Source organism: Pararge aegeria, chromosome 21 (assembly GCF_905163445.1).
Source record: "Pararge aegeria chromosome 21, ilParAegt1.1, whole genome shotgun sequence".
Taxonomy (NCBI): domain Eukaryota; kingdom Metazoa; phylum Arthropoda; class Insecta; order Lepidoptera; family Nymphalidae; genus Pararge; species Pararge aegeria.
The window spans coordinates 2,261,240-2,278,311 of NC_053200.1; the positions used below are offsets into that span (position 1 = coordinate 2,261,240).

The 17,072-nt window shown below is 39.8% G+C and overlaps 3 protein-coding genes across 3 annotated transcripts; 2 read left to right on the forward strand and 1 right to left on the reverse strand.

The window, feature by feature from the left end:
• Positions 1–3,104: 3,104 nt before the first annotated feature.
• Positions 3,105–4,901, forward strand: LOC120633236 (lipase 3-like). Its single transcript, XM_039903391.1, has one exon. The coding sequence runs from the start codon at positions 3,117–3,119 to the stop codon at positions 4,494–4,496; it is 1,380 nt and encodes a 459-aa protein (XP_039759325.1). The 5' UTR covers positions 3,105–3,116; the 3' UTR covers positions 4,497–4,901.
• Positions 4,902–8,174: 3,273 nt separating this feature from the next.
• LOC120633406 (lipase 3-like) lies at positions 8,175–9,560 on the reverse strand. Its single transcript, XM_039903613.1, has one exon. It carries the CDS (start codon positions 9,558–9,560, stop codon positions 8,175–8,177), a length of 1,386 nt encoding a protein of 461 aa, XP_039759547.1.
• A 5,243-nt stretch (positions 9,561–14,803) lies between these two features.
• Positions 14,804–16,581, forward strand: LOC120633169 (lipase 3-like). Its single transcript, XM_039903300.1, has one exon. The coding sequence runs from the start codon at positions 14,816–14,818 to the stop codon at positions 16,457–16,459; it is 1,644 nt and encodes a 547-aa protein (XP_039759234.1). The 5' UTR covers positions 14,804–14,815; the 3' UTR covers positions 16,460–16,581.
• Positions 16,582–17,072: the final 491 nt, after the last annotated feature.

Consider the following 17,072-nt stretch of genomic DNA (forward strand, 5'->3'; position numbering starts at 1 on the left):
TTTCAGTAAAAACTATGGCAGTTGTTTACTCAAAAACTATTAGCGTTTCAGTTTCAAAGATAAGTCTCAGAGACAGTAAATAATGTACCTCTAAAGCCTGTGAAGTATAATTTCGGTTTTCATTAAACGTCCAATATGATTTGAACCTAACCACCTGGTGGTAAGTGATGTTGCATTCAAAGATGGCAGCGGGCTAACCCGTTAGGGATTTGTCAGGAATTTCCAACCAGTTTTGCATTCAGTCAGTCTCTACGCGTCATCATGCTGAAACTCAGAGCGCTAAATCGCTTCGCGGCTCAGTTTTGTCATAAAGCCTCCCACCTGAGATAATTCAGAATATTCCAAATTCACAAATTGCCCCGCTTGACATTTTGAGAATTTATATTATTCTGACTCTGTTCCAGTACGATTGAAAACTTTACGTTTAACAAGACTATGTAGCAGTACGCTGCAGGTCGTAATTTACACAAGCGAAGCCGCAGGATACATCTAGTTAATAGAATATAGTAGGTTCACTGCATCGTTAACCTTAACGACTCAATTATATTAATAGTTGAGCTGTCGTTTGTTTTATTAAACATTCTGTCAAATAAATATGGCGGCAAAAACCAAGCAAAAAACACGTTTAAGAAAAACTATTTGTCTTTGGTACGTAGGTAAATAAATATTCGTAGATACGATACGATACGCCCTGTGGGCTTTTGAGTATTGTTGGCATAAATAACGAAGATGGCATAAAATGCAAAAGCCTCCTCTGACCTCTATACGATCATCTTCATCATCACTAGCCCACTGCGGAGCAGGGTCTCCTATAAGAATTAAATAAATAAATAAAAACGCTATGACAATACTCACATCGCCATCTAGCCCCAAATTAAGCGTAGCTTGTGGTATGGGTACTAAGATGACTGATGAATATTTATGCATAATATACAATTACAACTGAAATTACTTCAGAAAACAGACGCGGGTTAAGAGATGGAATGTTGTTATATAAAATAATATCTACATAATTTAGTTGACTCCCCACTTCTTCTAAGTAATATCGATTTTGCATGACGTAGGTTAAATGCAAGGCGTAAACCTCCCTTTGCGTGGGCCAGATGGAAGACAAGGTATTCGGAAAATAACTTTTTATCTCGTGGATGCAATGCTTTCAACAGCAAATATTGTGCGATGGACATTTTTCACGTCAAAATTGGCACTTTTAGGATTTATTATGGCAAGTAGGTATATATAGGCTTTAAAGTTTTCGTTCTTTTTTTGTTTTAATATAATTTTGTTGTATAATTTTCGCTTGGCAGGTACTTATTCCGAAGCAATTGTGGTTAATGTTATCGTTTATGTAGTACAAAAATACGGCATTACTTTTATGTTTAATAGTACTGTTATTTCCCTTAAAAAGCTTATAAATTAATACATAAATACTTATAATATACAGTAAAACACCCAGACACTGAGTAACATTCATGTTAATCACACAAACATTTTCCAGTTGTGGGAATCGAACTCACGGCCTTGGACTGTGCCAGTCGGCCGTCATATCAATCAAGTTAGTTAGAAGGGTTTTGGCAGTAGTTCACCACGCTGGCCAAGTGCGGATTGGTAGACTTAACACAACTGTGAGAAAGTTATCTGGTACTCTCTGGCATGCAGGTTTCCTTATGATGTTTTCCTTCAACATTAGCATTTCATATATGCACAAAAGCATTGCCTTCTCCTTAAAGTTTATATAACTCGAATAAATGGAGGAATTTTTCTCTTGTTGCTATTTTCCTGGTTTATACCCTCGTCTAAAATCTTGCGCCCGCTACTGAGCAATTGATATTCAAAACTCCTTTTATTAAATACGCACATAATTACAAAAAAATAGTAGTGCTAGCCGGGAATAGAACTCAGTCACCCCGAATGGGAGGCGAAAGCTCTAACTACTAGGCTATCATAGCTGCCTATGCGATATGGAATATAAAGTTTTACAGGTATATATTGCTTTTGTGCTTGTATGAAGTGCACGCCACTTTAATAGCTTAGGCCCCAAAATTCTAAAACGTCTATAGGTCCTCCGAACTTTCTATCTCTCTTATATCATCTTAGTCTCTTTAACGTCTAACTTAAGGCAGTGGTGACAGCGGTGGTTGTATAAGGAGAGTTTGTGGGTTCGGAGATTATGATTTCCGATTTTTCGCTTGTCTGGTATGAGTCTTTAGCCGTGGCTAGTTACCTAATCGACAAGGTCGTGACTCTAAGGGATAAAGCGTTCCATTACGATGGCGCATAGTAACGAATTAAATGAATGAAAATGAATACCAAACCTTAGCGCCACTTTCAACAAGAGGAGGCCTAAACATATTCTTCACGACTCTGACGATCAGATTACTACTGACAATGCTCCCTATCAGAACACTCTGCATAGCGTCTTCGCCGGCGAAGACGAGGTCCCCGACTTCTGACGTCATCCGGACGTGGGCTCACACCACGTTCTTGGGAGCGTGCGGACTAATCACCGTCCGTAACCCTTTCACTCCAATCGTCGTCTGAGCCGAGGTTCAGCCTCACATGAGGCACCCTCAGCCCGAAGACCCCTTCGCTTCTTCTAGCCCTAGTGTTCAAACTCTTCCTGGCAGAGCCCCATTCAGAGGCTGCCCAACAAGGCCGGATTACGCTGTTAAAATCATAAGGGTTAATCAGCTATCGCCGAAAAAAACAAATGAAAATGAACTAAGTAGCGTAGCGTAAGTATTACGCTAAACTCTACTGCTACCCCAAATTCTAAGTTTTTTTTTTTTAAGTCAACAAAAAGTTGCAGAAACCCCGCCACAAGGTTAAGGAAAACTATAAGAATCTCATAATAAAAAAGTATATTATGTTTATTTCCTAAACACTTGAAGTATATACCTACTTTATGACTATGGTTAAAATACCATAGTCATAAAGTAGGTATATCAGACAGATCAGACTTTATTAGACTTTGGCACAGGATATAAGGTAGTGTATAATGAATTAGAAATTAGAACCATGGTGTAAAAAACATAATAACTAGATACTTCGACATCAAGGCTAAACTCGTGAGATGAGCTCAGTTCGTTATTTACTCGTGTGTTGGTTGTTCCTACATTATGATTGTTAACGTATTTACATTTATGGTGCTACTTTTATCATGCTGTGGTCAAGAAACGATCCCCTTCGGAAGTGTGTTTATTAATACACTCACCAGGAATCCGATAGTGCAACTTGCATCGCGAACATCAGCAGAAGTATTCGCCAACGCCGTTGGTGTCATCACTAAAGCTCCCAAAGCACAGATCGCGGACACCCTCTACACCTACCCATTTCTCGTGAACAGAAATTTGCTCAACTACGCTGACGCACTGGTCTTTGAATATAATGCTCATGTGAACAATGAAGACGTCACGCTTAGTATCAGTGAGCTCATAACAAAGTATGGATACTCAGTGGAAAGGCACGATGTGCGTACCCAAGACGGCTACAACCTACATATGTTCAGGATACCGAGCAACGGATCCGTGGTTTTCCTCATGCACGGTTTGGGAGGTTGTGCAGACGACTTCGTTTTGGCCGGACCACAGAGTGGACTCGCTTATCTCTTATCCAAAGAGGGCTACGACGTTTGGATGGGGAATGCCCGTGGGAATAAACATTCACGCAGTCACGAATACCTCACGCCTTCCGATCCGGAATTTTGGGACTTTTCGTGGCACGAGATTGGTTACTATGATCTGCCAGCTATGATAGACCATACACTTGCAATAAGTAAGTCTGACAAACTTAAATATATAGGACACTCTCAAGGAACCACAGTCTTCTTCGTAATGGCAGCAGAGAGAGAAGAGTACAACGACAAAATTGCCCTCATGGTTGCTCTGTCTCCAGTAGCGTATATGACACACGTAAAGTCTCCATTAGTGAGGCTCCTATCACCAGGAACGCCTCTCATTTACGAGGTGACGAAGAGCTTAGGCTTGTACGAGTTGATGCCAGATAATGCGTTGACAAGATCGTTGAAACTTCTGCTATGCGGAGTTGGACCCTTAGAGGATATTCTGTGCAGTAATGTTTTGTTTTTAATCGTCGGCTTCGACTTGGAGCAGCTTAACATGACCAATCTGCCCGTGATATTGAGCCACGTGCCGGCCGGCTCATCAGTGAAACAGCTCGCACACTACGGGCAAGGTGTCGTTTCGGGGGAATTCAGACAATTCGATTTTGGCGCGAAAGGGAATCTGGAGAGGTACGGTTCGCTGATTCCCCCGAAATATGCCATGGATCGAGTCCGGGTGCCGGTTTCGTTGTTCTACAGTGACGAGGACTGGTTGGCTCATCCCGATGACGTGGACAGATTATACAACGAACTGTTTAACGCTGTGGACATTCACAGGGTTCCGTACGACCAGTTTAACCATTTAGATTTTATATTCGCGAAAGAATTTAAAAGATTGATATATAAAAGATTACGAAAATTGCTGTCATTATTTTAACAACGGAAATTTTATACACCATTAATTGTGATGTGTAGATACTTAAGTCTGTAAGGGGTAAATAAAAATAAAAAATGAACACCGTATATATTTACTAATGGAATTAGCATATATGTGTAATTAAATTGTGTATACGTACAATAACTATAGATATACCTAGATAGTTCCTACATAGTATTTCCATAGTACAGCAGTTAGATTAACAAACAATTGGTGTCTATAATTGTAGAACGATTAACTCGCTGATCCTCATTAATACCAAATTGTCAGTTTGAAATTTTTTTTAGCTGATTTTAGAAATAAACTTCATAATCAATTTTCGATGGTTAAATAGTACATTTTCCTACCAACACCAAGGAATCTGTCACCTTCAAAAAATGAATTGAGGACGTGGTTTTTGAATACAAAGTACCTTTATAATATAAAGGTTCATTTAGAGATCCTTTTCTTAGGATGTATTTGGTTGTGTAAAACGATGTATTTGCAATAGACAAGGGTCTTAGTCCGTAGATTCAATACAAAGCGCTGTCGGGACCTGCTGTAGATCAAATAGAACCTGTATCCTTGTTACAATTCTGTGATCTCTTTGAGATATTGTCCGTGCAATCATGGACAAAGTTATCAAGAGAAGAAAGTACCGGAAACATATTACGAAAGACCTATTTCGAGCGTGACATCGCCCTAGGGAGTCTTTCAAGTATATAGTTTACGGTGTTCTCATCTCGCACAGACATAATCAAGTTGGCATCATATTCCATACACAGCTTGCTCTTCAGTATGGCCTTGTGGATTTTAGAATTCCTCGTCAGTTCTTGAAAATAACAGTGCATTGCTCTACTGGGTTCGAATAATAATCTCGGACAGGTATATTACAGCCAATAGAACTGATATAGTGCTAGTCGATCGATCAGTGCGCCGTGCACTAATTGTAGACATTTCTATTCCATTTGACGATAGTTGACGATCTGGTTAAGGCTGGAAGGGAAAAGGATGAAATACCACCAGTGGCGTGCACTGCGTTTCTTACCAGGTTATGCATACAGCAGAAAAATTGCATAACATGGCGAATATCGCTCAGTAAAGACGACTATTATTATTTATTTATCTACTCAAACTCATATTTAAGCATTTATGGTATATTAGTACTTATATTTATTTTTTATATTTATCAATAGTATTTTTGTATTTGTGTAGTTTGGTTTATGTATTAGTATGTAGATATTCGTATGTATGTATTAAATAGTGTACCCACCTATTCGTCTTCTCTTTAGTTTTCCTAATCCTAAGGTTGCCTGGCAGAGATCGCTACTTAGCGATGAGGCCGCCTTTTGTATCCTGCTTCATTCTTCATGTGTTTGTTCTTTTTTTTTAATCTTGTTTTTCTGAGTAGTGTACAAATAAAGAGTATAAATAAAAAAATAATAAATATCCTCCTCCTATACGAGCTACATTTAAATTTTAGGGTAGGCTGTGCTTTTGTGCATGTATGAAGTGCACACTACTGAATACCACAAGACCTTGCTCACGAAATTTTATCTTTTATTATTAATATTATTATTTAGAATTGAAGGACCAAGCATATGGCCCACCTGATCAGAAGTGGAAAACCATCGATTATAAATAAAGCATTACTTCGCAGGGCACGCAAGGAACGCGTTCTGCAACGTGCCCCCCTTCTTCCGTCAACCTGAAAATCTCTATGTGTTCAGCCTGACGTGCTTGTGATTACATCGGAAATCACGCCCTTCAGACCGCAACACGGCATTGCAACAATGCTGGTGCGGCAGAAATAAGCTTGGTAGGCTCGCCGAAGTACTACCACTTCGGCGAGCTGTCACAGTAAGCTCGACGTCTACTGAATAAGGAATGTTGAGACGACCGTTATTGTTCCGATAGTGGTATCAGTCAATGTCAGTCAGTCTTAAAGCTTCGACCAACATCTTAAGAAGCTTTCGCTTGAAAATTCATAATTCGTTTAAAGGAAATTGCATACAATACTACAATAAACTATCCATTGACATCTTGGAGATGTCTCTTAAAAAAGTGCTAAGTTTTTATTAAACGTGAGCTTATAGAAAAGTCCTATTATAGTATAAAGGACTAGGTAATCGATAAAAAAGCTTGGGTATGAATTATTACTCTAACCGGGTTCTTTCTTCTTTTCTTCTAATAATTTTAAATGCCAATGTGAGATGGTTATAACAAAAAAATCACCCGGCTAAGTTTGTTGTAGGCTTCTTCTTAGACCAGGACGCGTTTGGAACCCTCGTAGCTTTAGTTTTTGGTTTACGAATATGGTTAACGCCCTCATCTCACTACCGTGTAATATGATGTGTCATGTAATGTACGCATCAAAAGTGCCACCAGTGGCGTGCACTGGGTTTCTTACCAGGGTATGCATACAGCAGGAAAATTGCATAAACGGCAAAATTTCTCCTCCTACAAAGGCTATATACCAATTTTAGGGTAAGCAGTGCTTTTGTGCATGTATGAACTGCACGCCACTGAGTGCCACCTATGGGCCTACTTGAATAAACATGTATTTGACTTTGACTTTGACTTGGTTGTTGAATCAATGGTCGCATACAAAAGGCAGTAATCCTTGATACAGCACTTATTGAAAGGAGGTCCCTCATTCTGGAGCCCTTACGGCTGCCGGTTGCTTGGGTACCTACTCAACAGCCTCGCTAGCGGAGCTGTGGTTTTTTTTTTAACTTTTAATAATGTTTTTATGTACGTATATATTACACTTATATTTTCAGGTAACATTGTAATTATAAATATAGAATATTATTAGATAATATATACCAGTATTAAAAAAATAATAAGGTATTTGGGTACTGACAATACCAGCAAGTGTAGGTAGAAACACTTTAATATAATTTTTTTTTTTATGACGACAAGTTTTATTATAGCGCATTATCTATTTATATAAAGTTTATTTAAATATCACGAATAAACACATAATATCGTGAATACAGTTGTCAATTCGCAAACATACGTAGATGTCCTTACTTTTTTACTTTGTTGACTGTAGCTAACTTCAAGGTGTCGGTTTTTTGTGATGGTAAAAATTTACTCCCAAATATTGCCCTAACCCGCCAAAAGAAGTGTATCTTAAAAAAAAACTCAGCGATAATTTCGTAATAAAACCATACATTAATTCACATCGCGTAACAACGCGATTTTCGCCGTGCATTTTCTGATGTCTACCGAACCCACCTACTTCGAATTGATCAACGTTAATACTCGTATCTCTTTAAAAAAAATAGAATGAATTTTTCAATAAGTACCTTTAACACGGCTTTAAATAAAAAATAAAAAAGTCATTTATTCCGGCCGACTTGGATCTCTAACGAAATAGTTTACCTATATAAAACGCACAAAAGCAAAAAATACTGTACAATACGGCACAAGTACTGACAATAAATCCTGCCAGCAACTGCCCTCAGAAGGCCACTGGAGCTAGCCCGAACCCTGCGCACAAAGGATGTACACCGTTTTCGCATGATCGTGCAGAAACAATCTATATTTAGCATACTTTCTCCCAGTACACTTATGTGATAACTTAAGTATGTAATAAATTGGACAGAAATGCCGAAAATCTTTTTATTAAAAAATACATTTCCAGCTGTAGCTAGATACCAATTATTTATGACAGTGTAAAAAATTCTGTTGTTAAAATAATGACAGCAATTTTCTTAATCTTTTGTGAATTAATCTTTTAAATTCCTTTGCGAAAATAAAATCTATGTGGTTAAAATGCTCGTACGGAACCCTGTGAATGTCCACAGCGTTATGCAATTCTTTATATAATTGATCCACGTCATCAGGATGAGCCATCCAGTCCTCGTTACTGTAGAACAACGAAACCGGCACCCGGACTCGATCCAGATCATATTTCGGAGGGGTTAGCGAGCCGTACCTCTTCAGATTTCCTTGCGCGCCCAAATCGAATTGTCTGAATTCCCCCGAAACTACACCCTGGCCGTAGTGTACGAGCTGTTTCACCGATGCGCCGGCCGGCACGTGGCTCAATATCACGGGCAGATTGGTCATGTTGAGCTGCTCCAAATCGAAGCCTACGGCTAAAAACAAAACATTACTGCACAGAATGTCTGCCAAGGGGCCAACACCGCACATCAGGAGTTTTAAGGGGCCTGTCCATTCACTTTTCATCGGAAACTCGTAAATGCCTAAGCTTTTCGACACCTCGTACATTAGAGATGTGCCCGGTGATAGGAGCCTGGCTAACGGAGACTTAACGCGTGTCATATACGCTATCGGAGACAGCGCGACCATGATGGAAATCTTGTCGTTGTACTGCACTTTCTCCGCTGCCATTACAAAGAAAACTGTACTCCCTTGAGAGTATCCGATATATTTAAGTGTTTCGGACTTACTTATTCCGAGTGCATAGTCTATCATAGCTGGTAGATCGTAGTAACCAATCTCGTGCCACGAAAAGTCCCAAAAATTCGGATCGGAAGGCGAGAGGTACTGGTGACTGCGTGAATGTTTGTTCCCACGGGCGTTCCCCATCCAAACGTCGTAGCCCTCTTTGGATAAGAGATAAGCGAGTCCACTCTGTGGTCCGGCCAAAATGAAGTCGTCTGCACAACCTCCCAAACCGTGCATGAGGAAAACCACGGATCCGTTGTTTGGTATCCTGAACATCTGAAGGTTGTAACCGTCCTCAGTGCGGACGGCGTGCCTTTCCACTGGGTATCCATACTTTGTTATGAGCTCACTGATACTTAGCGTGACGTCTTCATCGTTTACATGAGTATTATATTCTGAGACCAGTATATCAGCGTAGTTCAGCAAACTTTTGTTCACGAGAAATGGAAAGGTGTAAAGTGTGTCTGCGATTTGATCGGTTTTGCTGGGAGCTTTAGTGAGTGCACTCACGGATTCCTCAATAATTTCCGTTGATGTTTGAAATGGAAGCTGCATTAGCCGGTTTTCTGTTAGCCTGTTATTTGATACATTCCCATTGGGAATTAAATCTTGAGTGTGGCATGATGACAGTAACGCCATTAACGTGAACACGGACGAAATCATAATGTATAAAATGGACCACCTGCACACGATTAGAAGTCATACTGAGCTCTTGAGAGTTGAGCCTTGATGAAGTTTATAACTATTCGACTTTTACTTCTAGGTCGTTATAGGTACGCTTAATACTTATGTGATTTTTATGTGCTCTTTTGCATAGCATTTGAGTTTAACGTAAGAACAGGATGTAATAAATTTTGTTTAACAGTATGGGCTAATCGCAGTGGTTGTAGTAATAAGTGTTATATTTGAATAATAAGATAAAATAGTAGTTAGTAAATCAAAGCAACAAAAGGTGTTTTTTTTATTAAAAAAAAACCTTTTATTAAGTCTGATTAGTTAAGATGAAATGTTGACGAGAACTCCGGAATGGATGAACTTATTTTGACGAGACTTCCATGTCCAGGAAGTGGATACAAGGACTCTAACCACTTATTTTTTAGGAAATCCAAAGGAGTGAATTTGGGAGCTATACTAGTTTTTGAAGCCTTTTTTGCCCGCGGATTGATACAATAGTCTACCTAAAGAGTTGCGAGAAATCATTTAAATCATTAAAAAAACATTGTTTAAATTTCTTATGAACGTTCCACCTTCTGAAAGTTGTTATTTGTTTAAGCTGCCAGTTCTGTATCACACTAACTAGATATTAATATATTACCAAGTGGTAATATTTTATCTAGTTAGTAATTTTAAATTTCTAAATGAGTGAAACTGTTTCTTTTGCGAATAAAGTCCAGCAGTTACTATTTTTAGCTATGCAAAAATTATATATATATATATATATATAGGCTTCGATTTATATATATATATAAATAAATATAATATATATATATATATATATATATATACATAGATTGCATTATAATGAAGTAGGTCGATATTTTTTCAAAATTTTATTATTATTGAATCCTTTTTACAATTTAAATTGGATATTCATCTTAAGGCTATCTTTTATCTTTTATAAAAATCGTAAGGTTTCGTCTTCCCTTTCGAGGGTCTGAGTTCGATCCCCTGCACGCACTTCTAACTTTTCGAAGTTATCTGCGTTTATGCTTTGAAGAAAAACATCGTGCGAAAACCTGCATGCTTGAGAGTTCTCCATAATGTTTCTCAAGGACGTGTGAAGTCTACTAATCCGCACTTCGCTAGCGTGGGCTACGTTCCAAACCTTTCTCATTCTGAGAGGAAGAATATGATAATATCCATCTTTGAGATTTTTTTATTAAAGTTTATAGTAATATCTTATTTAATAGTCATTTGCCCGAACATAGAAGCGGAATATGCTAGTCTATACTCTAAATATCTATGGCAGTGGCGTGCACTCATACATGCGCAAAAGCACTGCCTACCCAAAATATTTTTTATAACTTGTACTGGAGGGGATTTTTTTATTTTTATGCCGTGTATCTGCTCGCATACCCTGGTCGAAGAACCTGTGCACGCCGCTGATCTATGCCTAGACTTAGTAATAGCAGACCAACTGTAACAACTACCTCGTAGGTTTAGTGGTTAGCATGTTCGACTGCAGATCACGAGGTATAAGGTTCGATCTCGAATGAATAGTATTGGGTTTTTCTATCAAGAAATTCTTAGTACCAGCCTGGAGTTTGGAAATTGGTGGTGATTAACCCCCTCAGAGAACGCGTGAAGCAACGGCCATTCGACTGATCTCTCTCCGGTCGCGTCGGAATTGAGTGGACAATTGTGCATTATAATATCTCCTGCGTAGTTGGAAAATCTCTTTGAGCATTTCCCACTGTGGCTGGAATCGGTCAGAGAAACTGTAATTACTACCCATTAACATGTATTTTCATTATTTCAAAATATATGGAGTCTAAGTGCAAAATTATTTCGAGAACAATACGTAACGCTGCAGTTGTTTGCCATATCTGGCTAGTTATTTAAGCAAAGGATCAGCCTGGCTGTTTAGCGCGGAAATGCAGCCAGCATTATTGGCACCGGCCGGCTACAGGATGCAGGTCTCCTCTAAGATGCGAAATAGAAGACTTCACACGACCCCGAACATAATGGAGAACTCTCAGGCAGGTTTCCTAACGATGTTTTCCAACACATTCAAAACATGTGATATTTAAGTACATAATTTAAAGCGCACTTTACTAGGTGCGTGCCGGGAATCGAACTCGGCCGCTCCGAAAGGAAGGCTGAACCTTTGCTACAAAACTGTTATCGCTTACATTTCAACCTAATTACAGGTACTTTTGTCGACGAAGTGCAGAGTAATTGCTAATCCACACTATCCAAACATACATCCATATATAAAAAGCGAAAGTGTGTCAGTTTGTTTGTTACCATTCGGCTCAACCATTGAACCATTCTCGATGTAATTTGACATACATGTAGTTTGCAGTTTGCATCACTTGCTTCAACGGTGAAGGAAAATATCGTGTGGAAACCTGCACGCCAGGGAGTTCTCCATAATGCTCTCAAGGCCAGCCAGCGTGGTAGACTATGGCCTAAACCCATGTCATTCTGAAAGTCTCCTCGGAGTCCCATGAACTGAAGTGGGTCTGTAATGGGTTGATAATCTAGTAAAACCATGAGTCATACACTTTCTTGGCAAACGCCTTCACTCTCAAAGGAATTTCCCTTCTTTAGTTAAATTTATAAAACACTAGCGTACCCAGCCCGCTTCGCCGGGCTAGATTTTGCTTTATTTTATTAAAAGCTGTATTTGACAGTTTGACAGTTTGACAGTTCAAAAATAGGAGTGCTCTGATCGCCACTAAACTTTACAGGATTACTCGCCAGGTCAATCCGGAGATTCCCTGAAAGTTTCATTGAAATCGGTCCAGCCGTTTCGGAGTCTATACGGAACATACCCACACACTTTCTCTTTTATATATATAGATAGAAGATAGAAGATAGATATTATATTCTGAGGACGCTCCGGCGTCGGAGTGAAACCGAACAGATTCGTGGCAATGTACCCTGTGTGGAGGATAAAGATTAAAGAAATTATAAATAACACCGTACAGCTTCCCCTACTTTTCGAGGAGTAAATTAAGCTCAATTTTCATCATTTGAAGTCCACCATTCTGCACTTGACCAGCTAAGTTGACTACGGCCTTAACCCATCTCATTATGAGACGAGACCCGTGCGCACCCTGCAATTCAAAAAAATTCAAAATTCATTTATTTCAAGTAGGCCTAATATAAGCACTTTTGAAATGTCAAGTCTGTCTGTGTGTAGTGACTCTACCACCGGTTCGGAAGGCAGATTCTACCGAGAAGAAGCCGGCAAGAAACTCAGCAGTTGATCTTTTCCAGCATTAACAATTTACATTTAACATTTCAAAATTCATTTTTCTATCTTGTGAGAGATGAAAGCGGAGCCGGATGCTTCCAAGCAACCTTGTCATTAAGAAATTCATCAATTGTATAATAACCTCGCTGTAATAAATGTGTTTTAACACATTCTTTAAACTTATGCATTTGTAGGTCCAAAATTACATTATTACATTATATCTCTTGATACCCCTAAAATAAGTTTTATGTTTCTGAAACAAGGGCGTGAAGCATTAGAATTATAATGCTTCATGCGAAGCCACCTGCTTTCATCATTATCATCATCATCACATAAATACATTACCGGCCAATACATTAGCAATGCATAGCACGGATCTCCTCCAACATTGAGAAGGGTTTAAAGCCGAGATTGTTGGACTCCACACACCTTTGAGAACATTATGTAGAGCTACTAGCAAAAGTTTCCATCCCCTTACAATTATGTAAAAATATATTTATGAACGCTTCATAAGTGCATGTGATATGCCAAAATGAATAAAGAAATTTTGAATTTGAATTTACCCTGTGTGTAACAAATGTTACATGGCTTTACCTCTTAACTTAACTAGGTTAAATTTTGCATAGATATAGCATAGTTTTCATCCTGGAGACGGCCAGAGTATACATTATCCAGGGAAAATTTCCGCGGGATTTTAAAGAAATCAAAAAAAACGCGGATAAAGTCGCGGGCAACAAACTTGTAAATAATAAATGATTAGGTAATCAAGTCGTATTATTGAAACTATTACATTTTATATTAATGGGTAAAAAAATAAAAATTACCTGAATAAGTTATTTTACAAACATTAAGGTGTTAACGCATCGGTGTAGGTAAACCGCAGCAAACCTGCTGGCCGCAGACGCAAAAAAATAGGAACAGTGACCGATGCCAAATACTGAAAAGGCATAGGTCAGTAGCATCAGTGTTTTTCCGTAGGTAATTTTTAACGACCTCCATGGCGCAGTGGTCGGTGCGGTCGTTCGGATTTTCTCAGTTCCGATCTAGTTGGAGTCTTCAGCCGTGGCTAGATAACAGCCTACCATCACAGACGTGGCGCCAAGCGATTTTGTGTACCGGTGTGAAAAAGCGAGCTGTTTTCAACCGATTGATAGAACCCCTATCAGGTTAGCTTGCTACCAATTTATTAGACTGAATCACTAAAAACACATTTATATTTCAGTCGAGGACTTACATGTAGTGGAATGAAAAAAAGCTTTTGCGTGTTTCGTAATCGTACGTAAATTCGTACCTTTGTCGCTCCAGACACCCGTAGGTACTCGTAGTTACTATAGTAAATGTTTCGAGACGATAGGCGATGGATCGGCCGTGTATGGGCACCCCTTGTCAGCGAGTCAATATGTAAACACCTTAACAAAATGTAAAGTGCAACGTTACTACTATGATAAAAAAATGTGGGTGCTATTTCAGTTCATATTATAATGACGTCACGTTCCCATTGACGTCACGTATCCCATAATATAATAAACTAGCTGTGGGCTTTGTCCGCGTTTATTTTGGGTTTCTAAAAATCCTGAATCCTTTAGGCCTAAGGATGGAAACTATTCCTATGCACCGACACTATAACACCAAGTTAATACATAGCCTCACAGGTATACGTATGAAGCAACTTTTCCGAAATAAATATTATCCTATGTCAATCTATGATTGCAAGCTTCATGTGTGTTAAATTTCATCATGATCGGTTCAACGGAACAAGCCAAAAATAGGTAATAAGCGAACAAACAAGCCAACCAATAATAATGTATAATCTAAAACTTTAAACATAAAAAAGTCTATATTACATACAAATATCGAATAACCGCAAGACAAAACCTGTAAACAAAACTAGTATGCAAAATGTTTTTATTCGACACACAACTGTTCTACTGCAAAATGTCATCGGTAAATTGCAGAGTTTGCAGAAATAGCATATAAAACGGGTGTGCGACTGAGGATGGGCACAGTTACCGCACTTCACAACATGAGGGCTGTCTACCTCCTGCTCTGCCTCGCTCTGGCTCGCTGCGCCTCGGCCAGCATCTTCCGCCACCAGCTGCGCCCTCACACGGACAGTCTGATTGTCCAGCCGCTCGACTACGTGGACCAGTACCAGCAGCATGCCAAGGAAACCAAAATGCACCTCCGAGGACCAGTCTCCTCCTCGGAAGAGACCAAGGAACGCATCAGCTACGACGACTTGAACGACTACGCTTCCCCACTGCGATCCGGCGACAGAAACTGGAATTCCCCGCTGTTCTCCGCAATGATAACACCGGGAGAGCCGATACCTTTCGGTGACGTTATATCCTGGCACGGCGTCGAAATAGCGACTGGAGCGAAATCACTCGTCAAGGACAAGAAAGACATCGAACGAATTTTCAACAACGCCTACAACAATATGCAACACCTGAGCGAGGAGGACAAGAAGAAGATTCACGAAACTTTCGAAACGACCACCTTAACCGCCAATGAAGATGTCCACTTAAACGCTACGCAACTGATCAAGAAACACGGATACGGAGTAGAAGAGCACGTCGTGAAAACCGACGACGGTTACTTCCTCACCCTGTTCCGCATTCTGCCGAGACAAGTATCCCTTGAAGAGAAACCGCGTCCAGTTGTGTTCCTCATGCACGGATTCCTGGGCAGCGCTGATGAATGGCTACTAAATGGTCCAGAGAAATCCCTCGCCTATTTACTGTCGGAAGCCGGATACGACGTATGGCTCGGCAACGTTCGAGGAACCACATACTCCCGCCGTCACGTCAGCAAGCACGAATCTCACCCCGACTTCTGGCACTTCAGCATCGACGAAATCGCCCTCCACGACTTGCCCGCCATGATAGACTACACCCTCAAGACTACGGAACAAAAGAAGCTGCACTACGTCGGTTACTCTCAGGGCTCCACAGTATTCTTCGCTTGGGTCGCAACCCATCCTGAGGTCAGAGACAAGATCGTATCGATGCACGCTCTGGCACCGATGGTCTACATGACTAACGTACGCAGTCCTCTGATAAGGATGATATCACCGGCCAGCCGCTTCTACGAGCGTATTGCACAGGAACTAGGACACGGAGAGTTCAAACTTAGCAAGGAGCTCATTCAAACTGTCGGAGGAGACATGTGTGAAAAGGAAATCGGATGCAAGCACGTGTGCTCGAACGTAAACTTCGTAATGACCGGCGTTGATACCGCTGGAATAGACACAGAACTGATCCCCGTGATCGTAAGCCACTTGCCCGGCGGAGCGTCAACGAGACAGATCAAACAGTTCGGGCAGGCTGTGTCGTCGCACGAGTTCAGGAAGTACGACTACGGCATTGACATTAACAAGAAGATCTACGGTCTCCGCCATCCGCCTAAGTACAACATGACTGAAGTGAAAGTCCCGGTGAGCCTTTACTACAGCGAAGAGGACTGGCTTGTGCATCCCAAGGACGTAGAGAGGCTGCAGAAGGAGTTACCTGACGTAAGAGGAACCTTCAAAGTTTCGGAGAAACACTTCAGCCACATGGACTTCCAATTCTCTAAGAAAGCCCCCGAGGTTGTCTACAAGTGGCTGATCGAATCTATCAAGAAGACCAAAACTTATTAGATCGTAATTAATATTATTTATAAACTGTTTTAGCATAATGTACTTGTATTAGACCAATTGTAATTTAAAGCTCGCATTATATTTATCCGTCCATCGAATAAAAAAGATTTTCATGCCTATTACTACGTATTTTCTTTTATAATCCTATTCATTTAGCTTCTCTTTGTCTTTACCCTTGTAGCAGGTAACTTTATAGGTTACCTGCTACAAGGGTAAAGGTATGGTTCAACTTCGTAATAATTAGAAAACTCTTTATATACATAAATATTGGATTGACCAGTTTCTTTATTAAACTGTCACGTAATAGGGGAGAAAAGAAAGAAAACCTTGTTAGTTTCACATTAGTGTTTTATACTACTTACCAATTTATATTGTAAAAGGTATTTTCATAGGCCATAGAATACCTAGAATACCTACCTAATCTACATTACTTAAAAATTAACTCAAGATTAACCACCTATTACCATAAAGGCGGTCAAACTTGATATGGATCTTGTTAAACGATTTGGTCAAAAGCTAAACTTGTTGGTAGTGAAACTACTTGAATTTGATGTTATTTGGAAGTCGCTACCTACTGAAGAGACGCTAAGCTCTCAATATTAATGATAGAATT